The sequence below is a fragment of the Molossus molossus genome, unplaced genomic scaffold, assembly GCF_014108415.1.
Source record: "Molossus molossus isolate mMolMol1 unplaced genomic scaffold, mMolMol1.p scaffold_m16_p_21, whole genome shotgun sequence".
NCBI lineage: Eukaryota > Metazoa > Chordata > Mammalia > Chiroptera > Molossidae > Molossus > Molossus molossus.
In genome coordinates this window covers 37,591,227-37,619,002 of record NW_023425357.1, presented here as the reverse complement: position 1 = coordinate 37,619,002, position 27,776 = coordinate 37,591,227, and the positions used below count along the sequence as shown (strand labels likewise).

The following is a 27,776-nucleotide window of genomic DNA, read 5'->3' as shown; positions in this document are numbered from 1 at the left end:
AATTATTTCACTGATTGTTAGGTATTTGGCATCTCGGAGAGAGAGTCTAGGCCTTTGACTTGTTATTTACTCTTTTATTTGTTTATAATAAAAAATAGACTGATACATGTGTTCTGGGGACATCTTTGGTTCAAATTAGTCTTGGAAGCCTGGGATATGTGGGGGCAGTGTCTCTGGGCACCCTAGCATTCTTGTAAGTACTTGCCTAGGATAGAGTAAGAGACAGACCTAGACAGGCCCCTCTGGATGAGCAGATTCACGCAGCAGCCATATTTCCTGGCAAAAGGCAGTGTGAGCTGGAAAGAAAGGTCAGTCTTATCTCTGATTTCCTGGCCAGTTGCCTACTCAAGCTCAGTGTGGGCAGGGTCCTCCAAGCTGGGCAGCAGCAGGGACAGAGACAGGGTAAGGCCAGTTCTTGGGAAATGTTGATGTTCTTGGGTTCAGTTCTACCCAAAGGCATCTCAGGGCTCTGGCTAAGAGTGACTACCAGGGAAGTGAGCAGAATGACCAAAGGGTCAAAAATGTACATTTCCTGCCGCTGTTTTTCCACACCGTAGATGCTGATTTCACTTTTCCAACCAGGCCAGAGGCCTAATAATGTGGCACTAGTGTGTTTATGGTAAAGGTATTATAATAATATACTTGATTATAGAAATACCAGATTAATAGGAAATTAGCTAAATCTTTTTCACTTACACTGTTAACTACAAACTTTGAACACTAAAATTATTTTAAGGAATCAAAAAACAAAAACCCCGAATCATTCCTTTACCCTTACTGAACATTTTCATTTTCTCTATAAAAATGCTTTAAAGCAGCTCAGCTGTGAAAGGAATGTACAAAAGTGGTGACATCATGGTTAAGTAGGTGAAGTTGGTGTCACCTGTTGAAATGGTCTGACTCCCAATAATTTTTCAGCATCCCCAAACTTTGGGCTTATATGATGTGCTTCCCTGAGTGGCCAATGTTAGAGATGAAGGCAAAATTAGTATCACCAGAGGGAAACTACAAAAACAAGTAGCATGAATACTGAATGCTGCTTTTTGACCACTCTGGACTAGCTAATTTCAGCCATCCTCCCAATGCCCCCTCCCCCCTTCCCCAGGGACCTGAGGTCTGGCTGCCTGCCTTGCCTTCCTGGCAGCAAGACATAGTGCCCATCTGAGGTATCTGCAGGGTCACCATTCCCAGTGTGGTGCAGGTGGCTCTCACCTCCACCCAGCTGTGCAGGCGTTCCTGGGTATGCTGGTCATTCTTAAAGCCGGTGATAGCTAGCAAATCCACCACAAACTGCTTGGGGCTGATGTGCAGGGTCTGCCAGGAGAGCCCACTGTCAAGCACGGCCAGGGGCAGCTGCCTACCACACATTTGCTCTCAGCCTTTCAGTGGGGTGCAGAGCAGGGGCTTCCCTGGGCCTGCAGTAGCTGCAGGGATCAGGGAGCACTATTATGCCATACTGCCTTGGCCAAAGCTTCATCCAAATGATATTGCCCTGTCTTCCTGTCCCTGTTCTTCTTGCTACCCTTCTGCCTCTGACCTATTCCCCCACACCCCAATCCTGGCTTGCTTCCTCTTGCCTTGCACCACTTATTTTAGGGCAAGGGGACAAGTGGAGAAGGAACAGGGTTTGGGCCTATCACGTACCCACAGCTGGTTGGTCAGGGAGACCACCTTGGCTGTGATGGCTTTGGGATCCTTTTGTCTGATGGAATCCAGGATGATGTCGGTCAGGAAGCGGTGACATTTCTGTGCATAAAACATCTCTTCCCAGGACAGAGAGAAACTCAGGAAAGTCACCTCTATGGAGGAGAGAGTGGATGTGGCCCCATCTGCCCACAGGTAGGGCCTTAGAGACAGCCTATAGTAAGGGCTTCTGAGGGAAAGTCTTCCAGAAGGACCCTGGGTGGGGCTCAGGCATCCCCACAAGGAAGTGCAGGCCTGGCTCCAGATCCTCACCTCGGGGCAGGGGGCTGGCTGAGGGCAGTGTGCGCTTCAGGATGTCCATCTGTGTGGTGTAGACGATGCTGTCCTCAAAGAACATGCAGGAGCCATCAATGCCCACCACAGGAGGGTGGCTCACCTTGAGGATGACCCCCGCACTGTCTATGTCACTGGCTTCAGGCAGAGGCTGCTCAGGGTCAGGGTTTTCTGTGGAAACAAAGTGGGGAGAGGGCTCTTAAAACATCTCAGAGCTCAAGCAAGGAGTAGACCTTTGGTGACAAACCAATACAGTCAGTCACCCCAACCTTCCAGCAACTGCTGCCTCCAGCTTCTCAGGAATGGCACCTTGGATTGGCAGGGGCTTGCCTTGGCTCTCCTCTCTTTGTTGCCCTGGAATCATTGCAGGCCAAATCCTAAATTCCAGAACTTCAAGGAACTCCAAATTTCTCTGTTGAACTGAGACTGGTATCAAATAAGGCTGATAATAACCCAGCTGGGGGACTGGAAATCTGTGTAAAGTTATAAAATGAGCATTTTGGACAAGCTTTGATATATGCCCACTCTGAAAAGTATGTTTGACAGACCAACTTGTGGCTTACTGTCAGAGCTCAAGAAGGCCCCTCCAAGCAGGGCTTAAGCCACTAAAAGGGAAGGCGACAGAATACTGTAGGAAACAACCCATCATGGCAGTCCTTGGCACACGTCCCTAAAGTCCTCCGCACCTCTCCCCCAGACACAGCATACCTCACTCTTCAGCTCCTTGTCCTGTCCATCCCACCTCGGTAAGCATCCACCTCCTTTCGGTCACCCAAGCCAGAAACCTTACCTCCATCTGCCTCGTCCTCTCTAGCCTATTTAATCTAGAATGACCTCACTACTTCTAACACTTCCCCTCCTGCTGCTACATTTCCTCTGGTTCTAGAGCAAGCTTTCTGAATGCTATACCTGACTGCTTGCATGCTCCCTTGTTTACTGTAATTAGTTAATTTTGCTCCGTGTGTAAATGCTGCAGTGGCCACCCATTCCCCTTAGGATCAGAACAAAGTGTCAGGTACTGAACTTGTCCTGAACTTGGGTCACAAGACCTGTTCTGGTTACTTTGCCTTCAGTCTTAACTCCCATCACTTCACGTGAAGTCTGGCCTCCAGCTAGACAAATGACCTGGTTCCACAAACACCATGGCTTCTTCCTCTCTCTGCTGACACTTCAGCCCCCAGCCTCCTTTGTGCTTTAGTACTTCATAGCCATCCCCACTTCCCATATGCCTTATGTGGTTTCTCAGCTCCTCAAATCATGCTGTTGAGTTGGTCATATATTTGTATCTGCTGCTTGGCATAGAGCTGGCATTGGTAAATGCAGGGCTTTAGTCCTCCTTTGTCACTAACTCACTTTGTGGTCTTGGTCAAGGTTTTTTTCTTTTCCTGTTGTGAGACTTAGGTCAAAGATGGGACAGACAGGACTCACCTCTCTCCTTTGACTTCTGCTTGCCCCAGTCCTTCAGGGTGACAGTTCTTTTTGTGGGGAAGTATGGCTTAAACGTTGGCTCTGGCCCTTTGTCTTTGACTCCAGCTCCAACCTCTGCCTGCAGACCTGGGTCCTTCTCTGAGGCTGTGGAATGACCTTTCCGGGAAGTTGAGGTACTGGACTGGGAAGTAGCCTCACTACCGGAGGGGAGCTGCAGGGTGGCCTCCTCCAAGGAGCTGTTCCGGGGAGCTGGCAGTGGCTGGAATTCCCATTGTTTGCAATTGACCATGTCCCATTCCCTCACCAAGGAGATGAGTTTTTGCATGGGTGTGACTGGAGAGTCTTTGGTTTCACATTTCTGTGTGAGGTTGACTGTGATGGACTTCTTCTTGGGGGGGCTTTCAGGGTGGGCCCCCCAGTGTCTGGGGTTGGCACATAGGCTAGAACAGTGGGAGTATGTGCTGGGATTGCTTGCCCGCTTGGCATTTCGGGACAGGGACATCTGGATGGTCCGGGAGTACTGCTCAGCCTCCTCCATTTGGCTAGACCTGGCCAGGGTCCCTGTGGCCTTGTTCCGTGGAGTCCTGTCATTGCAGTCCTGGAAGTCCACAGGCATGCAGGCTGTGGTCTGGGGAGGGAGGGCACAGCAGCTCTGGACATGTTGTGCTTCCACATAGGAGCCTCCCCAGATCTAATAAGCTGGGTTTCCAAGACTTCAAATGCCTCACATGGTCAGGCATTTGAACTTTGCTCAGTCTGAGTGGGGTGGTGTCAGCCCAGGGGCCTCTCATACTCCAAAGGGACATATTTATCAGCGTCCCAGGCCAGGGCAGCCAACACTTCCCTGTGCCTCCTCCCAGGTTCAGAAGCCAGTTACTGTGCTAGGAGCCCATGTAGGCCCTGCCCCACTCTTCTCTGCCCTCCCAGTAGCAAAGCCTGCCCTGAGCTTTGTGGGAGTGTTTTTTGAGGACAATACCAAACCAAAGAAGGTAGGCCTTACTTCTTTGGCATCTCTACTCAACTCCATCAGCGACTCTGACCCTTCTGTCACCACATGCAGCCTCCTGATGGGAAAAGCTTCTTCATTTTCAGATTCCTTCTCCTGGGTCCATGACCTGCAGACTCCAAGAAGGATTGGTTAGTGAGCAGAAGCTTCTACTAGCCCATTGCCCTGTCAGGCAGGCTGGCTGAGAGTGAACTTGGGACAGTGAGGGAGAAGGGGCTTTTAAAGGGTTTTGCTTAGGTCACTGCCAAATCCTAGGCCTACCCCCCCCCCCCAGCCCCAAGAACAGGTCCTACTGGGAGGTGGAACTTAAATAGGATTCCTAAGAGGAATATAAAGGAACAAACTGAAGAATATGATGTCTGGAGCAAAGTCCCCTTACTTGTATGCCTCACATTGGACAAGGGCTTCTGAGAGGGATGGGATGTGGTATTCCTCTACCTCCTGGCAGAAGAGGGGCCATTCCCTGCAAACGACAAGGAGATGTTAGACTGGGCAGCTAGGTGGGAGTGTGAGTGGGGGCATAGGCTTCCAGAGCTGCTGCCTTCAACAGCAGGTCACATGTTGAAAATACTATAACCTCCTCCCTAAAGGCTGCAAACTCATTTTCTTTGTTACAGAGGGATGGGGTTTCATCATACATTATCCTTTCTTCACTTACTTAAATTCAGATGGTAAAAACAGTTTTCCAAGTCTCAGGAAGTTGAGAATGTGTCGGAACATTTGGCCATCTCCATGGATCAACATGGTCTGTCCATATGTGATCCAGTACGCTCTCTGAGGGTTGGACAGCAGTTCTGGATACTGCAAGGGATTGGACACTAGAATCTGTTAGTTAAAGGGCTAGGTTTTTAGTAAAGGGCAGATAAATCTTCTCTTACTTCATTTTCCTGACCATTCTAAAGCAGAGGCTTTGAGATTTGTCGGCCATGTAGAGCCATATTGGAGAGCACAGCAAAAGAAGAAGCACATCGTCTCTGCTTCAAGTATTGCTGGTCCCTAGACCCCTCTCTTGAGGAATTTGGAATCCCACCCTACCTCCTACTCAGTCCAGGCCCCTCAGACTGGCTCCTCCCTGCCCATACTCCTGAGGGCCTTCCTAGCCTGCTGTTTGTATGGTAAGAGCAGGGAGAAGGTTCTTGTTCTAAGCAGGGGCTGAAGGCTGTGTGAGGGTCAGGTGGCAGGTTCCAAAGCAGCTCAGCTACAGAAGCCAAAGGGAGAGGGGGGCATCCTGGAGCCAACAGTACCTTCAGCAGGGTCTTCAGGGTGGTTGCATACCAGTGGCTTCCAACATAAACCTTGATGATCTGTTGGGGGGAATACACAGTAATTTCTGCCGTCCACTCCTCATCTAAGGAAACCAATGAGAGGGAACACATCACTTGGGCCAGAAGGGAAATTTCAGTCAACAAAGTATTGCATGTTAAGACTCAGTATCTTCATCAGTCATATTGTGTTGCCTACTCTGAGAAGCCCAGAAATCCCTGACACCAACCTTCTCTGCTGCTCAGGGCTTTTCTGTGGTTCCCATTTGGTTTCCTGGTGGTGAGATGGGTTTGGAATGGTAGCTTGGAGGGTCAGCCAGTGACCCTGGGGGTGGGGAGGGTAAACTCTTTGGAATCCCAACCTCAAGGGCACTGCTGCTCTTCTTCTGGCCCCCCTCTCTCAAGGAAGCTGAACTGATGTTCCTATTTGCCTATATTTCCAACTGCCTCTGGTTTCTGGCTGGGTGTGTCCTGGGTATGAAACTTTTCATGTGGCTGCTTAGACTAAAGCTAGGAGTTAGTTATGTTTTGTGCTTATGGTTTGGTGAATGTCATAGAGCCAGCTCTCATTAATTCACTGTCACTTCTATAGAGAACAAGCCTCTAGACATGACTGGAGAATGGGGCTTTCTCCTGGGGATGACTAGACTTAGGCTTTGTTGTGATGTTTGGGAACCAGTTTTTAATGAGTTTTGTAATGAGTGAAGGGTATACAACTAGATTATAATTAGGTAGGAGGTATATAATTAGATTGTGAGCTCTGTGAAGATAAGGAATGTGTTTGTTTTGCTCACTCTGTACACATAGTGTCTACTTTTTTTGTCCTAGTATATGGTAGATGCTCAATAAATGTTGCATGTTACAGAATGACAGTAATACAGCATAAACTTGACCTGAAAAACTTTTTGTTAATAGGAGGTTATAGGCAGATGGTGAAAACAATACTGTCTTTGGACTCAGATTTCAACTCCAGCTCAGTCATGATCTAACTATGTAATTTGAACAAGTTACTTCCCTGAGCCTCTGCTTCATCTGTTAAATAGACTCAGGGACTATTTCTCCCTGGATGGCAATGAGGACCAAATGAGCACAGCATGTAAACACCAAGAGTTGGAGCAGACATACCTTGGGGACTGTGCAGCCCCACACTGGGTCAGTCTATAGTGTTCAGCCTCTACTGCTCAAGGCTACTTGTGGGCTTGGGGTGGGGAGGGGGTCACTTAATATGAAAGTTTCCCTTTAGGCAAAATCCTAAATGTTGGTCTGTCTGGCTTTTGTTTCCTCTTCCATGTACAGTTCCTGGCCCTGGCCAGCCTCATCTTTCCCTTCTGATCCTCCAGACCCTCCCCTGATGCTAAATTCAAAACAAGAAGTTTCTTCATTTACTGGGCACATCCATGGATGCCAGAGTCCTTGGTTCCAGATAAGTCTTCAGAGCCACTTTCATTGGCTCATAGGTGATGTCCCTCTTGTCCAGGAAGGCACAGAGCTCATATACCTCAGAAATAGTTTCAGTCAGGGGCAGCCGGCAAGTCCCCAACCAGTTCCTGCCCAGAGGAAAGGCCTGTCACAGAGAGCCTCAGCACTGTACCCCAAGGGAGTCCAGCCTGTCAACTCTGTGTCTAGAATGTCTTGCCCCAGCACTGGCCCAACCTATTGTCACTAACATCATTTCCTTGATTTAACTTGGAATCTGGTGGTATCTAGTATGACTAAGCTTGAACACACAGGCTCACCCTTTTGGAGCTGAACTTGACCTATTTCAGCAAAGCCCTCTAAATAAACTCATTGCAAGCCTCCAGGCCTTGTCTCAGGTTTAAAAGCCAGGCCAGGACCCAGCCACATCTTTCCTGCCCTCATAAATATCTGCCCAAGATATCTCAGTCACCATGTGGCAACCTGCCATTATTTTGGTAGTACCCTGTGTACCCAAGAAAGGCTGAACATCAATCCCCTGACTCCAGAGGCACTTGTCTTTGCCTTCTGTGACATTAGGGGTGGGCCACAAAGGCCAAAACAACAATATTGGGGTAAGACTGCATTGAGGGTTGGCTGACCCTCTCCCCAGGGATTCAGAAAAACCTAGTTCTATCTTTGGTTTCAGTACCAATGTATTTTGTGAACCGAAAAGAGTTGTTCTGCACTGGCCAGGTGGCTCAGTTGATTGGAATGTCGTTCCGTATACCAAAAGGTTATGGGTTTCATTCCTGGTCAGGGCACATACCTAGATAGCAGGTTTGATCCCCGGGCAGGATGCTTACAAGAAGCAACTGACCCATGTTTCTCTCTGTCTCTCTCTCTCTTCCCTTTCTCTCTAGAAATCAATAAAAACATATCCTCCAAACCTCAGTTCCCCTTCTGTAAAACAGGATTGGAATCCATGTCCCTGCAATAATGGAGACATTTGAACTCATTCCTCAAGGCAAAGGCCAGGTATCACCTCTGTGAAGGCTGTCTTGCTTTACTTCTGGGGGACTCATCCCTAACTCTGACCTCTTTGTGCATCCCGTGAGCCTCCAAAGGGTTGGAGGGACGACCTTTGTAGGAGGATCTGCATGGAGGGGTTAATACTTAGCATCCTGAGGGTTGTGATTGTGGCTTGGTCACCTCAGACCTACCACGGGGCTAGAACCAGAGCAGTGGTTTGCAGAGAATAGAGATATGGAACAGTTTGGAGCCTTTAAACCTTGGGAACCCTTGTGCCTTGGCACGAGTCCTCACCCTTAAGGCCAAGGTTCAGTGGTGGCGAGGGGAGTGGCTAAAATGATGGGTTTGTTCCTAAGAACACTACTTCCCTCTGGCTGGCAGGCAGGGCCCCAAATTGGTTCCTAGAGAAAGGAAGAGACCACCCTAAGTGGGACCGAGCTATTCTCTAAGGAGGGCCTTACTTGACATGCTGAAAGAGAACCCCATTTCCCGTGATGTACAGTCTGCTTCCATCCAGCGTGCTTTCGATGTGGAGTTGTCCCAGTGCGGAGTCTGGGTACTTAACCAGCACACCCAGGGCCATCACGTACAGTGGCTTCACAGACTCCAGGCTGGCTGCACGGCCACCCTTCCCTGGGCTCGGGGAAGGACAGGAGGTCCGGGAACAGCCACCTGTTCCGGGAGAAAGGGGTGACTTCTAGACCCCTCGCAGTCATACCTGTATTGGAATCTTTGGGTCTCCTTTCTACTGCTTCCTTCTAGTACTGAAGAGGCTTAGAGAGAGCGAGCTTACTTCCTTGCACAGCTCAAATCTGGATCTTCTCAAAATCAATATAATTTTTCATATTCTGAGTCAGGTTTAGAGACCAAACTATTTGTTTCAGGGTGGGGGAGAGAGAGAAAAATCTGCTGTACCACTAACATGTGGAGTTCAGAATTTTCAGTGCAGCAGCCATCTGGCCCAGTCTCTGCAGGAACCTCCCTTAGTTCCAGGCTCTGCTCTAATCATCCATGAGTAAGACCAGCAGCCACACAGCACAGACCTGAAGTGCACTACAGCTTCCCGGATTCACAGTATCTGTCACTCCTGGGCAGAATTTCTCCCAAAGATACACTAGGTGGTATTACTTTCAGGTGGAGCATTTGGGTGCTGGCTCAAGGGCAGGACCTTGTTCTCCTGCAGTGGGCACAATGCACAGTCTACAGTGGCAGCAGTGGGCTGATGGACAAGCTGCTGGGTGATTTTTATGGATAATCTCCAATCTCAAGAGCAACCCTACAAGAGGGATAGAGCTATCCTCACATCACAGAGGAGGAAACTGTCCTGAGAGATTAAGCACCTTGTCTGAAAATGCAAAGCAAGGCAGGGGCAGAGCTGGGATTTGAGGGCAGCTCTGTCTGTCTCCAGAACTTCTGGAGTCATTTCCCTTAGTATAGTGAAAGGCAAAAACAACACTTTGTTTGGGGCACTGCTGCATGGCTTCCAGAACCTATCTACAAATCCTATGCCATTCATCTTCATATAGCTCTGGTGGAGGAGGCACCATTCCACAAAAGTGAGCCTTGTTCTCTGAAGAACAGAAGCCCTTGGGGGAGGTGTTCAAGTTACACCCCCTTAAGTGGATTTTTAGAGCCTGAAATAGGCTCCTGAGACCTACTGCAGGATGCCATTGCCCCTAAATAGGATAGGACTCCATTTGCTAGGGAGGAGGCTGGGAGAGCTAGGCCGAAGGCAGAGAAAGGCCTATTCCCATGGGATAGATGTCTGGTGGTGTGCAGACCACACTTCACACATACTACACATTCTTGGTTCTATACATTCTCAGAATGCCTGCTGAAGCCACACTAAAGGAGCCAGCTCCTGAAACATGCACAGAAGCTTCAATGGATGTGAGGAATTGCAAAATGGGATGATAAAAAGCAAATAAAAAATATGAGGGGCCCTGGCTGGTTTGGCTCAGCGTTAGAGTGTCGGCCTGTGGCCCAGAGAGATCCAGATTTGGTTCCCGCTAAAGGCACGTACCTTGGTTGTGGTTTGTTCCCAGCCCTGGTTGGGTCGTGCGGGTGGTAACCACTCAATGTGTCCCTTTCACTTCGATGTTTCTCTCTCTCTCTCTCTCTCTCTCTCTCTCTCTCTCTCTCTCTTCCTCTCTCTCCCTCCCACTCTATCTGAACAAAAAATGTAAAAATGTCCTGGGGTGAGGATAAAACAAACAAAAAAAAACATGAGGGTAGGAGCAAGCTGGAATGAGGTAGGGCCAGGAGCATGAAGGCCTGGACTGGATCCGAGTCAGGAAGTGTCAGGAGCAGGCAGAAACTAACACAGCAGCCAAGGGTTTCAAAATAGGGGACAAGGGAATGTGGAGGTAGGTGGGAACACTGAAGCACTAGTGAGGAATTTGCTCAGGCATTTCCCATGGCCCCCCCAGCTATGCTTGGAAGACAAAAGAGAGAGTGGCAGTTGGATGTTGCAAATTCTCAAGCAGAGCAGCCCTGCCCTGCCCTGCCCTGCCCCGCCCCGCCCCGCCCCCGCCCCGCCCTGCCCTGCCCTGCCCCTGGGAAGTCTGCCATCAGGCCCAGTCTCCCAATCCAGGACATTTTGGCCTGGTTTCCCCACCTAGACTGAACCAGGCTACCTACAGCCCCTGTTGGCTGTAAGCCAACCATGCTCAGTGAGGAGGCTGAACAGACAGGCCACACAGGGCTTCAGATTAAAATTCCTCTTTTAGGATTCTAAGACAGCCCAAACATCTACTTCTCTCAACCACCCAAAGCCTGAAGTAGTTGTGGGAGGAGAGAGATGTTTGTTCTTGGCTTTTCCAACTCAAGCCTGACCACCCCAGAATGTCAAGGTGAGGGCAAGTTTCCCCTGGTGACATACCCATGTTCATCCGGTACAACCTTACAGCTTCAGTGAGCTCAGGGATTTCTAGAATTTCCACTTCTGCTTCTAATACATCTATATTGGAGAAATTATCCGGTAGTAAAATCTTCTGTGAGCGAAGAAAATTCACTTGAAAAGGAAAGGAAAAGAAAATGAGTTAAGGTTATTTCTAATTTAAGTGAAGGTCCAGGTTTTGACAGGTTTTTGCAACTTATCCTAGGCTCTCCTTCTTTTGAAACAATTTCTAAACATACCTGGTTAGATTAGCTTTAAGTCTGTGGTTTTCAAGGTGTAAGACCTCAACTTACTTTTTTTTCCCTGTATTTGAGTCCATGGGTATGGTCTCCCGTGGCCTGGCCTGGGGCTCCCAAGCCAGGACCTCCTCATGAGCACACTGGCCCTGAGACTTCTTACCCTGTGAGTCTTGACCCAAGAGCAGGTTATTCCAAAAGAGGGAGTTGTCTTGCTGCTTAGAGAGGAAGGGCCCAGCTGAGCCTGGGCTGGCAGGTGGCAGTTGCAGTTTGTCCCTGCCTAGACTGCAGTGTAGGAGGCAGAGTTGGAGCCCACGCTAATGTGAATCAACTTGGAGATTCAGAAGCACATCACAACTTTCCAGGTGACTATATGAATGAATGGGGTCCCAGGCATTTGGGACCCTAGTACAACTTGGGTGTTTCCTGCCCTATTCATCCAGGCAGCAGCAGCAGCATCTTAGAATCCAAAAGGCTCTCTTCTGTATAGGGTTGAAGATCTCATCCCTCCTTAGGCCACTAACTCAAGTGGACATTTCTACAAGGATTCTGGGGAAACTTGCACCATTCATCTTCCTTCCCTTTTATTCTGAGTTTAGTGAAAGTAAGAATAGGCAGGGACCATCCTTTGAAACACCCCTATTTCCTGATTTTATGGTGAGAGGAACTGAGGCCTGGAGCACACTTGGATACATAAGGGCAGAACAAAAAGAGCAGCTGACCTTGGAGTCCAGCTCAGGGCCTTGCCCTTCACATTAACTTTTGTGGTCCCTGACACTGTTGCAGGTAGTTTCCAGTGCTCCCTTATACCCAGGCCATCCCCTGGGATTCTGCTTGCCTCAGAGAAGGTTCTGTCATCACCTCCCCACCCCCAGTGAAGCTCCTGAGGCCCTAAGCACCAAGCTGGGCCTCTATCTAGTGTGGGTAGGGAGGGGTAGATGGACCCTATCAGCCAGCCCCCCAGCCCCACCCCACATTACCCCCAGTTAGAGCAATCACCAATGAACCGGAACTCGCTACATTCGCACTCGATCAGGGCCACGGTCTCGGCCAGCCACAGCAGGTTGTCTTCAGTTACCAGGCTTGGATACTTGGCCACTAGGTCTAGGGGTAGGAAGCAGTAGTGCACTTCATCTTCCGTGTCTAACAGTGGTGTGTCCATGAGCCCCAAAGGTGCCTTATCATGTAGGCCTAGAGAGAATGTGCAGAAGGGTGTCACCACTTCCTAGAGGCCAGGGCTCTCAGAGGCCACAAGGGCTCTCACTGATCCAGGGGTCCCAGAAGAAGCTGGAAAGATTAACCCAGGAAATGGTCTCTGCCTGGTACCTCCTTCCTCTGTATTTATTTATTTAATCTTCACCTGAGGATACTTTTCCATTGATTTTTTTTAAAGATAGAATAGGAGGGAGGAAAGGAGAGAGAGAGAAAGAGAAACATCGATGTGAGAGAGAGACACATTGATTGGCTGCCTCCTGCACAACTCTGACTAGGGCCTCGGGGATGGAACCTGCAACCCAGGTACGTACCCCCGTGACCCTTTGGTCCAGGTACTGATGCTGTAACCACTGAACAAAACTGGCCAGGGTTCCTTCCTCTGTTTTTAGATGTAACCCTAAAATTTGGCAGGAGTGTTCTGGGGAGCAGGGCATGGAAATCTATTTTTTATTGAAAGGCAGTGGGACATGTTATAAAATTTTGGCTTATGTATACAAAGTCATTCAATTCACATTGGTTATCTATTTGGTTCTTTCTAACTGATCAAACCAACCATTGTGACCTACAGGTAAAATAGATCCTTTTGACTCCCCTGGAAGCCCAAAACCCATCAATAATTATGAATGGTTGTTTGGTGTCTGAGATAGGCTAATCTATACTGCAAGGTACACATCAGACAGTGATCATTTGGGGACATTCCTTGTGTGGTGGTTAGAGTGACCTGGAAGGATGGTGGAGTTCTCAGACTACTAGGAAGCGCGGAATGCAACCTGCCTAAGTGAAACCAATATGCAAAGGAATGAATGTGGAGGAGGATGTTTGATGCTGGTGGGTAAGCAGCCATGGAGAGGGTTATGTGGCAGGGTACAAGATCAGAGGAGATGACAGTGAGGTAGAGAAATCATCCAGAACTACTTCAGAAATCAATGATTTGGGTACTCTCTGGATGGAAGCCACTTCTGTTAGGATGAAGAGAAGGGAAGCTGGTGGGGGCTTCAGGAAGGGTCAGCTTGTGGTTATACCTGTGAAGGCTGGGCTTTTTATAGGAAATTCTGAGGGTTTGCTGATACACTTCCATGTTCGCCAGTAGTTCAGAGATGCTCTCTCGGCAACAGGTATGTCTGCAGGCCGCACACGTAGATGGTGTTTCCCTTCCTTCAGATTATCTAGAGTCTGTTAGATAAAGAAGGTTACTGCTTTGAAAATTAAACCAAGTAACTATCTACCAATTCTAGGGTAAAATACCAGTAAAAATAGTATGTCACTTACTTTGGTAAAGTGTTTTGAAATAGAGTCAATCACATAAAAATGTAAAAATTTAGGTCTGTAAGAAGACATGCTGATGTTCAAAATCTCAATGTTTTCTCTCTGGATTTTTGAAACAATTTTTTGGATTATAATATATGTAGATTAACAAAAATTTATCTTACACAATCTTAAGGGCAAATTATATTTAACCTTTAAAAACTTGAGATTTTCAGTTATTTCCCTTCAAGAGTTCAAAAACCCTTTTTGGCCTTGCTATTTTGGCTCAGCAGTTAAGAGCATCAGCCCAGACCATGGTCTGAAGTCTTGGGTTTGATTCCTGGTCAAGGGCACATACCTGGGTTGCAGGTTCAATTCCTGGCTTCCATCGAGGTTGTGCAGAAGACAACCAATCAATGTTTCTATCTCTCTCCCTCCCTCCCTTTCTCCCACTCTATCTAAAAATCAATGGAAAAATATCCTCGGGTGAGGATTAACAAAAGAACAAACCATTTTTGCTCAGTTATAATTGTTTTGCTCTGCTTGTTGTTTGTGCTCATCCTAACCATGGAACATGGTCTAAGTAGGGAAGTGAAGGTGGCACAGGGTATGTTTTCCAAAGCACTTTCACTTATTCACTCATTTACTCTAACACAGCTCTGGGAGACAGATGTGCTGTTTGCATTCTCATTTTGCTGATGAGGCAGTGTAGTCAAAGAATTTGTGACTTGTCCAAGCAGTCTTCCAAGTCCAGAGCTTCTCTGCTTCAAGGAGCAGGTGACTAGGGGTGGGCTGAAGCAGGAGTGGAGCACAAAGCTAGGCAGGGCTGAAGCCCAGGGCAGAGGGTGGGCTGGGTGTCTCCATGTTGCCCGCACTGAGGGACCCCTTTTCCCTCAAAAGCCCTGCCCAGGAAGCAGGTTATCATAACATCAAGCCAATTTTTTTCTGTCCCTAGCTTAGAAGAAAAATTTCCTAAGAAATTTTGGATATAGTTGGAAAAGTACCCTGAAAAAGGACCACATGGCCCTGGCCAGTTTGCTCAGCGGTTAGAGCGTCGTCCCGCCGACCAGAGAGGCTTGGGTTTGGTTCCTGCTAAGGGTACATACCTCGGTTGCAGTTTGTCCCCAGCCCTGGTTGGGGTTGTGTGGGTGGCAGCCACTCAATGTGTCTCTCTCATGTTGATGTTTCTCTTTCTCTGTCTTCCTCTCTCCCTCCTGCTCTATCAGAAAATAAATGCAAAAAATTAAAAATTAAAAAAAATAAGGAAACTACTAATTTAAAAAAAAGAAAGAAAAAGCACCACATGACCAGTTTTTTTCTCTAAGAGCCTCATAACAGACAGAACACCTCAGATTCAGTATGAAACTAATAAAAGAACCTAGTACGGCTAATTCATCTACCCAGGTGAAGCTCTTGAGAAGCTGCTCATGGGAATCCTGAAATTTGAGAAGTGCCCTCTGGTGACCATGGCTATAAACTGCGCCCACATAACTGCTTAAGGTCTGCAAGAGGGGACCAGAGTGAGTCTTCCCACTTTGGGTGGCTGGTGGACTTATGGAAGGACTGAGGTCTGAATCTTTTTTTTTTTTTTATCATCCTCACCCGAGGACCTTTTTCCATTTTTTGTTCAGGTAGAGTGGGAGGGAGAGAGAGGAACAGAGAAAGAGAGAAACATCGATGTGAAAGGGACACATCGAGTGGTCGCCACCCGCACAACCAACCAGGGCCGGGGACAAACTGCAACCAAGGTACATGCCCTTAGCGGGAACTGGATCCGGGTCTCTCCGGACCGCAGGCCGACGCTCTAACCGCTGAGCCAAACCGGCCAGGGCTGAGGTTTGAATCTTGACTCTGTCCCTTAAAAGATAATATTTATTGCCTAGGCACTTTTAAACTGAATCCTCTGAATGTCCCCCTGACCCACAAAGTAGGCTCCAGTATTATCAGCCCCATTTAGCAAATAGGAAACAAGATCCAGGAAGAGAAAGAGTACTCACCCTGGCCAGTTTGGCTCAGTGGTTAGAGCACTGGCCTGCGGTCCAGAGAGACCCGGGTTCAGTACCCGCTAAGGGCCCGTACCTCGGTTGCAGTTTGTCCCCGGTCCTGGTTGGTTGTACGGGTGGCAACCACTTGATGTGTCTCTTTCACGTCAATGTTTCTCTCTCTCTCTCTTCCTCTCTCTCTCTCCCACTCTATCTGAACAAAAAAATGGAAAAATGTCCTCAGGTGAGGATAAAAAAATGAACAACCCATGCACCGAGAGAAAGAGTACTCAGTGCCTCAAGTAAGTGGAGATGCTGGGAATGGAACCCAAGATTCTAGAGCCCATGGTCTTAACTACTGTTCTTTTTTTTTTTTTTTAACCACTGCTCTTAACTAGCTGCCTCCCACTAGTCACTTAACCTCTCCAAGCCTCAGGCTCCTCACATACAAAGTAGAGATAGTAAAATTTTGGAGGTGGTTTGTTTGGCCGATGTGGCTCAGTGGTTGAATGTCAGCCCATGCACCAAGAAGTCACTGGTTCGATTCCCGGTCAGGACACATACCCAGGTTGTGGGCCTAATCCCTGGCAGGGGGCGGGGGGGCATGCAGGAGGCAGCCAATTAATGTTCTCTCTCATCGTTGTTCTCATTGATGTTTCTATCTCTCTCTCCCTCTCCCTTTCTCTCCATCTAAAAAGCAATAAAGGAAAAAAAATATTTTTTAAATTTGGGAGGTAGGGGTGTAGAGATTAAAAGAAATAATGTAAATGTTCATTTCATTTCTCTTAGTGGTCAGAATCCAAACTACCTTTCCACCTTCATCCCCCACCATTATTTCAACTCCACCCCTTCCATCAGTGACACTAAACTCCACAAAACTCCAAAGACATCCCATGTACTCAACTTTATGTATGCTGTTCCCTTTGCCCAGAATACTTTACTTCTCCCTTCTCTGCCTGAAGAGCATGGAGCCTCCTCCAGCCAGAGTGGGTCATCCTCCTCCTTTGTTCCCACAGACCTGCAAACTTCTCTATCTGGGCCTCTGGCTTGGCTTCAGGCCTGTGCTCTACCTTTACTGAGGCTACTGAAGGAAGGACTGTGTTGATCCGCCCCCAACTTCTAGTTTAGAAGCTAGTGAGTAGTAAGGATACAGGAGGGCTGGAGGGCTGAGTCCTCTGTAAAGCCAAGAAAAGTGAGACATGGGGAAGCCCCAAAGTTGCTGGTAGAGAAACAGAGTGCACTCATAAAAACTGAGAACGATGCTGAGTATCCAAAACCATAGGAAAGCTAGCACAGGATTACAATGGGCAGAGCCCAGAGAGTTCAGAGGACAGTGAAGGCAGCAATTTCAACTTGGGATCTGGAGTTCAGAGAGAAGATCTAAGGGGGAGAAGGAAAAGGACAATAGAGGAGAGGGAGAGAGGATTACAGGAAGAAAGGGCTCAGCTTGGGTCTGATTGTGGTTGGACTAAAAACGTTAGATGAAATAGCAAAAAAACAGAGTGAAACTAGGGAGAGCATTCAAGAGATGACACACTATTCCAAGCTTCTGCTAAGCTGACTGCATCACAGGAACTTGAACCTGTGTGTATTTACTTCACCTGCAGATTCAAATCCTGAGATTCTATCTCAATGGAAGAAACAATGGTGCCCTTGAACAATTCTTAATTGGTCATCGGGGAGGGAACACATTAGAGGAGGGAAACCCCTGCCTGGGAGAACAACCTGTTTGAGGATGGACCTGGAGGTACTGTTTGGTATCCAGGTATGTCCTTTGGGGTGAGTCAGTAATGACAGTCCAATTAGCTTGAGAAATCATTCTGTAGAAATGAAATCTCCATTTCTTGCTACTTCCAATGTAAAGTGTAAGCAGTACCATTTTCCCCAAGAAAATGTGTTTTACAAATCTTAAAAAACAAAAACACACACTAAAAAATAAAATAAAATAAATCCACAAAGATCACAATTCCTGCTAGTCAGTCAAGTTATGCTGCATGCTCTGGGCCCAGGAGCCTCAGCTAGGTTGTTTTCTAAACCCTCTCAGCCAATCCTTGCTCTGACTTCTAGAAATACAAGGCCTTCTACTCAAGGGAAGGCACTTGGATGCTGTAAGAATCCCCAGAGAGCATTCCCCAACCCCTCACCCTGCCTTATTGTTTTTCAGTGACACCTACTTATTTACTGTCTGCCAGTCTCCTCTAATAGATACAACCTCCAATACCATGAGACCCTGCCTATTTTGTCTCTGCTGTATTTGCAGCACCAACAACAGTGCCTGTGAGATCTCAATACATTTTTGTGGAAGGAAGCAAGGGAGGGAGGGAGGAAGGGAGGGAGGAGGGCATTTCAGAGAGCTAGGCTTCCAGCTGTCTTTTGCTTTTGCTGATTAAAGTTGCCATAGTGTGTGTGGTTGGTCTTCTATGGACTTCAATTCCACTTCTATCTGCTTGAATTAATTACTTTTAGCATTTTTATTCTTCTTATGTTATGATCCAGAAAGTTATTAGGAGGATTTCTTTAGGGAAATACAGATTTGAATTCAGATGGTTAATTGCTAAAGGATGATTAATGTTGTTTTTGGCCTAGATAGTAGTGAAAATTAAGTCAATCAGAAGCAACATAAGACTGATGGCATAGGGGCGAGTGTGTATGTTTGCCAAAAGATGACTGACAAATGCACTGCTGGCAGAGTTTTGGAACTTATCGGAGGTTTTCCAAGGCAGCAGGAGTGCTCAGAGATGCCTTGTGCTCTAATGTGGGCTGTTGGAAGGAAAGTGATAGTGAAGGAACTTGGGGGAGCTTATAAAGTCAAGGAGGGCCAGCACCATTCTGAGGCTCAAGGGAAGCAAGGCTGGGAGAACATAAGGATGTGCAAAATAGCGCTATCAGCCAAAGAAGCCAAAGAAGATATGGCTACCAGCTTCTCAACCTGCCCTTCCACTGCTAGATTCAGTTTCCTCACCTGCAGAAGTAGAGTCAGCCTTCACAGGTCATCTTGGGTACATCATTTAATGTGCTCTCAGCAAATGTTTATCAACACCTCTTATAGGCTGAGTACAGTGAGAGGTGCTAGGAATGCAAACATGAAAAGAAGATAGGCTAGCGAGGGAGAAAGACATATGAATAAATGATTCCAACAGAATTAGTACTGACATAAGAGAGGAATTAACTCTATTATGAGAACAGAGAGACAAAAACTCTGCCGGGAAATGTCAGGCTAGGCTTCCCATGAGCCACATTTAGGCTAAATCTTAAAAGGGAAGAATTCTAGAAATAGGTAACAGCAAGTGAAAAGGTATGGAGAGAAAACATTTGGGGTGCTAAGGGATGTGGCTTAACTTCAACGTGTGTGTTTGCACGCACATGCATGTGCCCATATATGCCCATATGTGCCCATAGGTGTGTGTATATGTTGGGTATGAGTTGGGACAAGCAGATGGGTCATCCTATGAGGAGTCCTGATGCCAGGCCAAAACATTTATACTTGAGTTGTCCACTTACCCATATCCACAGACAAGCTACACTATTGGGATGAATATCTGCTGTTTATGTAATCTTCCTTTCCAGATCACAGTGGTAATCTGTCTTCACATCATGAGTATTAGCAAATGTGAGACTGTCACTCGTCTGTTTTCTTAAAAGCATAATTTGTGTGATCAACATAAAACTCCCAAGGAATGCAGGTGTATTTGGATTGCTTGCTGGTAGCAGAATGCCTACAGGTGGAACAATTTAAGTTTCCAAATTTGAAAGTCCCCAGAAGGCGGTGAAAAGGAAACACAAGTAGCATGTACTGTCAACATACCAAGTCCTCAATAGACTTCCAGTGAGCAAGTAAAAGGAAATCGGCAGTCTGCCATGAACCTTGAGCCCTTGTGAGTGACCCTGAAGGGAAATTTCAAACTTTATAGTAGTAGCTGTGACTCCCAACCAGGCTGATAGCATGTGAGAGGCTCAGCACGGTTTACATTTAGGCGAAGGGGCCTTCCCTAATCACATAGAAAGTCCTAGGAAGCACTGTGATGTAAGACCTGTAATGACTACTTTGTATTGTCTCTGTGAGCAAGATATGACATTCCTAAGCATCCAAGCTCATGGATTTACATACCAACTTTCATAACTCCCAAATGTATATCTCTAGACAAACTGCTCCCATATATTCCAGACTTATATATCCAGCTGCCTCCTCACCATTGCCACTTGGACATTTAATAAACCCACTTTTCTTGCCTTTCACATTTAACACATTCAAATTCTAACTCCTGATCGCACCCCTCCCCCAGCTCATACATCCCTCAGAATCTACCATTCACCTGGTTTCTCAGGATACAAACAAAGGAGTTATCTCTTCTCTCTCACCCTACCTCCAATTCATCAGTAAACTATCAATTCTATCATCAAGACACAATCAGAGTTTGAACACTACTAACTCCTCTATTACCAGCTTAGGTCAAACCACCACTATCTTTCATCTGGTTGTGCGGCAGGAACCTCCTAACTGGTCTTCCTGCTCACTCCCTTGCCCCACTAAAGTCTAGGCCAGGGGTCAACAAGTTTTTTCTATAAAAAGCCAGATAGTATATATTTTAGGCTTTGAGAATATGATCCCTGTGCAACTATTGGACGGACTCTATATAACAGCTTGGTAGCAGCCATAGACAATATATAAACAACTGAGCATGGTTGTGTTCCAGTAACCTTTTGTTAATGGACATTGAAATTTGAATTTTATAGAATTTTTTGTGCCACAAAATATTTTTCTCCACCACCTAAAAGTGTTAAAATCATTCTTAGCTCATGGGTTGTCCAAAAATGTAGTGGATTGGATTTGGTCCATGGGTTACAATAAGCCAACTCCTGGTCTAATGTGAATAAATTTTACATTATATAAAGGATCAAATGTACCCATTTAAAGTGTACAGTTCAATGGTTTTTACTATGTTTACATGGCTTTCCAACAAGGCAAAGCCCACCATGTTACAGATAATCCTGGGTTGGATATTCCACCTGTTGAGTGCATGGGAACTTCAGTTAGTGGAAGGCAAGGTCCAATTTTTATTGTTAGGGGCGAAATCTGAAGTGCACTAACAGTTTAGACAGTTATTTTTGTGCTGTCCAATATGGTAGCCATTAGCCACACCAGGCTAATGTGATCATCTCAGATGTGCTACAAGTGTAAAACATACATCAGATTTTAAAGACTTAGTACAAAAATAGAATGTAAAATATATCAATTTCAATATTTTGACTACATGTTGAAATGATAGTATTTAAAATATATTGAGTTAAATAAAATATATTATTAAAATTAATGTCATCAGCCCTGGCTGGTTTGGCTCAGCAGTTAGAGCATTGGACCACGGACCAGAGGCCGGGGTTTGGTTCCTGCTAAGGGCACGCACCTCAGTTGCAGTTTGTCCCGGGGGTTGGGGTTGTGTGGGTGGCAGCCACTCGATGTGTCTCTCTCACATTGATGTTTCCCTCTCTCTCTTCCCCCCCCTCTCCCTGCTACTCTTTCTTAAGATAAAATGCAAAAATGTCCTCAGGTGATGATAAAAATAAATTAATTAATTAATTAATAAAATTAATGTCACCTGCTTTTTTTTTTTAATGTGGCTACAAAAAATGGAAAATTACACACATAGCTCATATATTTTTATTGTATCATCCCCTTTTATCCTTAAAGCTCTTAGGAATAATGCCTGGTACCCAGAATGCTTTCAATAAATACGGGCTGAAGCATTAAGTTGGGCTGCCTGAGAAAAGTCTTTAGACTAAGAATTGGCAAGCTCCATTTTCTCCAAGCAAAGGGTTTGTACATTTAGGCAAGAACCAGAGTATCTGAACAGGTCTTTGCAGTGAGAAAAGTGATGGAAATGTGTGAGGCTGTTGATTTGCTTGAGACGGCTGTTCACTCTCCAGCTGTATTTATACTCTGCTTCAATGAATAAACACTGCTTCAGTTCTGCCAACCTAAATGTTTATTTTTTTAAAAACACCATTTCCAAAACATAAGCACTTGTTTTTTTTTTCCCTCACCCGAGGACATTTTTCCATTTTTTGTTCAGGTAGAGTGGGAGGGAGAGAGAGAAACATCGATGTGAAAGGAACACATCGAGTGGCTGCCACCCGCACAACCGACCAGGGCCGGGGACAAACTGCAACCGAGGTTCGCGCCCTTAGCGGGAACCGAACCCGGGTCTCTCAGGACCGCAGGCCGACGCTCTAACCGCTGAGCCAAACTGGCCAGGGCCATAAGCACTTGTTTTACGATCTGTTTTGGAGAAGCCAATCCACATGATTCTCTGACTACTCTAATGCTCACAACTTGGAACTTTGGAATTGGGCCAACTCATTGGCCTCTAAGTAGTTACCTCCCATTTAGAAGTTGTTTTCAGTTATATTTTGTTTCAGTTTGGGAAGTGAAGACAGCCAAAGAGTTAAAGGGTTTGATAAATGTATTGTAGGCTTATGTTCTTTAAAACGATTCTTAAAAAAATTGCCTTTATCTCTTTGATTTTCTGCAATTAACAAATGACTTCTTCGTTTTCCCTACAAAATGGTGCTTTAGTATAGAGTCATCAACAATCTTGACAAGCCAGGCCATTTAAAGTGATTTTGAAGCTATTTGTATTTCATTCTTGGGGTAGTTAAAAAAAAAAATTTTTTTTTTAATTTTAGAGAGAGAGGAAGGGAGAGGGAGAGGGAGAGAGAGAAACATCAATGAGACAGAATATCAATTGGCTGCCTCCTGCATGCCTTCCAGTGGGAATTGGGCCCAAACCTGGGCATGTACCCTGACTGGGAATTGAACTGGTGACCTCTTGGTGCATGGGTTAATGTTCAACCACTGAGCCACACTGGCCAGGTGAAAAAAAATTTTTTTAATTGAGGTGGATATCTTGGAAAAAAAAAAAGAATATTACAACCACTTGCACTGGAGTATATTAAGCATTTTTATTTCTAAATATATAATAACTTTTAAGAAAAAACATTGATTTAATAAGAAGTATCCATAAAAACATATATTATAGCCTTGGCCAGTTTGGCTCAGCGGTTAGAGCATTGGCCTGCAGTCCAGAGAAACCCGGGTTCAGTTCCCGCTAAGGGCGTGTACCTCAGTTGCAGTTTGTCCCCAACCCTGGTTGGTCGTGCAGGTGGCAGCCAGTTGATGTGTCCCTTTCACGTTGATCTTCCTCTCTCTCCCTCCCACTCTACCTGAACAAAAAATGGAAAAATGTCCTCGGGTGAGGATAAAAAGAAAAACAAAAAAAACCAACCATACATTATAAATGTTCTCATTCCTACATGACTCAGATATGCACAGTCTACCTCAATTTTCTTCTAAGAAGTATTAGGGAGGCACAGTTAGTAGTCTACTGAGCTGCAGTGTGGCTTGTTGGGTCAGTGATTGTGGAGATAAAGTAAGTAACACTTTGTCCAGACAGTGAGATTAATATCGAGCATGGCCAAGGGGTCCTTCCCAGACATAATACTTAGTTCTTCCAGGATAAAAGACAAATTTCACTGTTCAAAAACTAAGAATAAACTACTTAAGATAAACCACAGAAATCATTTCTGTAGTTTGGAGAAATTTTAAGAAACAAGGCAATGTTCTTTGGTGATACTTTAGTTTTTTTATTCTCACCGGAGGACATTTTTGCATTTCTCTTCAGATAGAGCCGGAGGGAGGAAGGAAGAGAGAGAGAGAAACACCAATGTGTCTCTCTCACACACCGAGTGGCTGCCACCCACATGGCCCCAACTGGGGCCGGGGACAAACTGCAACCAAGGTATGTGCCCTTAGCAGGAACCGAACCCAGGACTCTTCGGTCCACAGGCCGATGCTCTAACAGCTGAGCCAAACCGGCCAGGGCTCTTTGGTCATACTTTAATGGTTATAAGTAAAGGCATTTAAAACTCTTACACCCTGGCTGGTTTGGCTCAGTGGTTGGAGTGTCCAAAGAGTGGCAGGTTCGATTCTGTTTAAGGGCATGAGCCTCTGTTGCGGTTCGGTTCCCAGTCCTGGTCAGGGTCATGTGGGAGATAGCCAATCAATGTGTCTCTCTCAAGACAATGTTTCTTTCTCTCTCTCTCTCCCCCTTCCTCCTTCCCTCCCACTCTGTCTGAAGATAAATGGAAAAATATCCTTGAGAGAGGATTTTAAAAAAAAGGTCATGTCTGGCTGTTGTGGCTCAGTGGTTGAGCGTCAACCCATGCACCAAGAGGTCGCTGGTTCGATTCCCAGTCAGGACACATGCCTAGGTTGTGGGCCAAATCCCCAGTGGGGGGGCATGCAGGAGGCAGCCAATCAATGTTTCCATTTCTCTCTCCCTCTTCCTTCCTCTCTCTAAAAAAACCAATAAAAAATTTTTTTTAAAAAAGGGTCTTACAATGAGAGAACAAGAAGTCTTAGAAAACAGAGAAGTAAAGGCAAAGGAAAGATTCTGAAGTTTGGAGGACTTTTTGCTGTGCTGTTAGTTAATGTTGTGGACCTAACAGGCAAAATGAGAAGTAATATTCAGGATGAATCTTTTAGATTTTAAATCTCAGACAGAGGATTTCCAGTCAAGATGGCGGCATAGGTAAACATGGTCCTTGCCTCCACATCTGGGACTCCAGCAACCTGGGTCATACTGTTTGGCTTACCCTGGTGATTCCCTGAGGCACTGCCCCACCCAACTTTTGGGCCCACCCAAGCTGTTTCCAGTGACTACCATAGGAACTGTCTTGTCTCCTGCTTCAGATTTTCCTAAATTCTCTCAAACAAGCAGCATCTGGTCTCAGCAAGCCCCATACCTCTCGCTAAGTGGCCCCAGGCCCAGCACTAGAAATAGCCGGCCTAGATTCACAACTTGGCCTCTTCTGGGCTCCTCCAAGCCCAGCACAAGAAGAAACCATCAGCAGATCACTTTGTAACTTTATGCCTGGTGGCATAAGGTAGAACACAGGCAGTGACTGACCTTGCCTCAGAGCCAGCACACCTAGTGGACAGCTTCAGACCACATTGAAGCACCATTACCCAACCACCTCCATAAGCAATACACTCAAGGAGTGGACTCAGTGGGTACCAGAGCCCTGCTGAAGTAAGTCTTGCTCTGTGTGGTGGGCCCCTGCACAGCTGATCCTCCAAGGTAGTCAGAGGCCAGTGGTCAGTGGGCACAGCCAGTCCTTGCAGCTGATCAGCCTGAGTAAATCCCTCCCATTGATGTGCCAACAGCAATCATGACTCAATTATAACAGAAGGGTGTACTTCAAGGGCCCAGCTGGGGTGATCAGGGAGGCTGTGCCACTGGACCCTACAGGACACCTACTACAATAGGCCACCCTATGGAGCCTGGGAAACATAGCAACTCTACCTAACGCATAGAAACAAAAACAGGGAAGCAGCCAAAACGAGGAGAGGAAGAAACATGTCCAAAATGAAAGAACAGAACAAAACTCCAGGAAAAAACAAAACAAAATGGACATAAACAATCAATTGGATGCAGAGTTCAAAACACTGGTTATAAGGATGCTTAAGGAACTTAGAACTTCAAGGAAGTTAATAAAAACTTCAAGGAACTCAGTGAGACCATCAACAACATAAAAAAGGGCCAGTCAGAAATGAAGGAGGCACTAACTGAAATAAAGAATAATTTACACAGATTCGATAGTAGAGTAGGTGAAGCTAACAAGCAAAACATCTATTTGGAATATAAAGAATCTAAAAACACCCAACCAGAACAGCAAAAAGAAAAAAGAATTAAAAAAAAAAAATGAGGATAGTGTAAGGAGCCCCTGGGACAACGTCAAGCATGCCAACATTCACATCGGAAGGAAAGAGAGAGAGCAAGAAATTGAAAACCTATTTGAAAAAATAATGACAGAAAACTTCCCTAACTTGGTGAAGGAAACAGACATACAAGTTCAGGTAGCACAGAGAGTCCCAAACAAGATGAACCTGAAGAGGCCCACACCATGACACATCATAATAAAAATGCAAAAGGTAAAAAACAAAGAGGGAGCCCTGGCTGGTTTGGCTCAGTGGTTAGAGTGTCGGCCTGCAGTCCAGAGAGACTCGGGTACGGTTCCTGCTAAGGGCATGTACCTTGGTTGCAGTTTGTCCCCGGCCCTGGTTGGGTCGTGTGGGTGGCAACCACTCGATGTGTTCCTTTCACGTCAATGTTTCTTTCTCTCTCTCTCCCTCCCACTCTATCTGAACAAAATATGGAAAAGTGTCCTCAGGTGAGGATAAAAAACAAAACATAACAAAGAGAGAATCTTAAAAGCAGTAAGAGAAAAAGCAGTGTTACCTACAAGGGAGCTCCCATAAGACTGTCAGCTGATTTCTTTTTTTTGTTTGTTTATCCTCACTCGAGGATATTTTTCCATTTTTTGTTCAGATAGAGCGGGAGGGAGAGAGAGGAAGAGAGAGAGAGAGAAACTTCGATGTGAAGGGACACATCGAGTGGCTGCCACCCGCACGACCAACCAGGGCCGGGGACAAACTGCAACCGAGGTACATGCCCTTAGCGGAAACCGAACCCGGGTCTCTCTATACCGCAGGCCGACGCTCCAACCGCTGAGCCAAACCGGCCAGGGCTCAGCTGATTTCTTAAAAGAAACTTTGCAGGCCAGAAGGGAGTGGCAAGGAATGGTCAAAGCGATGAAAAGCAAGGACCTACAACCAAGATTACACTATCCTGCAAAGCTGTCATTTAGAATCGATGGACATATAGTTTCCCAGACAAGAAAAAGCTAAAGGAGTTTATCACCACCAGATTGAATCTACAAATCAAATGGATAAGCAGAACATAAACAGACTCATAGATACAATGAACTTTTTGTTGGTTGCCAGATGGGAGGGGGTTTTGAGGGATGGGTGAAAAAGGTGAAGGGACTAAGAAGTACAAATTGGTTGTTAGACCAAGGAACCTCAAAAGGAATGGGGGAGGGGAGGGCAGGAAGAGATAAACCAAAGAATTTATATGCATATGCATAACCAATGGACACAGACAATAGTGTGCTAAGGCAAGAGGGGGTGGGAGTGGGAAGGAGGGGGTCAATGGGAGCAAAAATGGGGGACATCTATAATATATTCAACAATAAAATTAAAAAAATACTCAGACACAGTGTATATAACAAACCCCACAATTTCTAAAGTTTTCACCTTTTAAAATTCAACAACATAAACAGAAGAAGCTTAAAATACGATTTCCAAGAGTCAAGAGCACCCTCTCAGGAGATGGTAAGGCCCATTCTGGGTCCATGATGGCTGCTAGTATAGATTAGGCAGAGTCAGGATGAAATCTTTTATTCAGAACATGCATTCCCAGTATATTGTTTATTACTTTACATACTTCTTCATTAAAAGGGTCATCTCAGCAACCAATATATAACACAACATTTAGTGATGTAAGGGCTGTGTTTACTGATCACCACTCCCAGAAGATAAGAGTATCTTACCTGCAGCAAGGGCATCAGCTGCAAACCCAGTGCTTGCTCATAGAGCAAGTTCAGTTCTGCACAACTGGAGAAGGAAAGTTTGGATGTGTAGAGGTAATAGTGCACGTGCCTAAATGTGGAACCATCTCTGTCAATGAATAGCTTCTGGTTTTCCAAAGAGGTCAAAGCTGAAGCCTCTTTCCACAAAAGGGAGTCTGGGAATTGAGCAAGTTTGCTTCTGGGAACGGAGAAATGCCAGCCCCCAACATTGAAATGAAACAAATCCTCAGCTGACTCTTGAGGCATGCCAGGCTCCTCCTAAAGGGGAATCAAAAGAGAGCTATGCTAGAAAAATAAATAAAAAGCCTCCATATTGGTAAGGGAAAAGTAAAACTATCTCAATTTGCAGATGATGTGATTTTTCACATAGAAAAGCCTAGAAATTCACTAAGAAGTTGTTAGAATGAGTTCAACAATGTTAATCAGCATAAAAAATAAATTGCATTTTCATATACTAGCAATGAACAACCCAAAAATTACATTAACAATTCCAGCCCTGGTCGGTTTGGCTCAGTGGTAGAGCATCAGCCTGCAGACCAATGAGTGGTGGGTTTGATCCCAGTCAAGGGCACATACTTCAGTTGCCCCAGGCCTGGGTCAGGGTCCTGCAGG

The 27,776-nt window shown here is 45.9% G+C and overlaps 1 protein-coding gene across 1 annotated transcript; it reads right to left on the bottom strand.

The window, feature by feature from the left end:
• Nucleotides 1–60: 60 nt before the first annotated feature.
• KCTD19 (potassium channel tetramerization domain containing 19) lies at nucleotides 61–27,416 on the bottom strand. Its single transcript, XM_036275449.1, has 15 exons — nucleotides 27,126–27,416; nucleotides 13,473–13,623; nucleotides 12,235–12,426; nucleotides 10,982–11,113; nucleotides 8,562–8,772; nucleotides 7,060–7,220; nucleotides 5,656–5,759; nucleotides 5,070–5,212; nucleotides 4,791–4,874; nucleotides 4,406–4,520; nucleotides 3,406–4,033; nucleotides 1,957–2,148; nucleotides 1,645–1,799; nucleotides 1,213–1,314; nucleotides 61–296 (listed from the first exon to the last, which is right to left on the bottom strand). Exons 1-15 carry the CDS (start codon nucleotides 27,408–27,410, stop codon nucleotides 183–185), a joined length of 2,769 nt encoding a protein of 922 aa, XP_036131342.1. The 5' UTR covers nucleotides 27,411–27,416; the 3' UTR covers nucleotides 61–182.
• Between the last annotated feature and the right edge of the window lie 360 nt (nucleotides 27,417–27,776).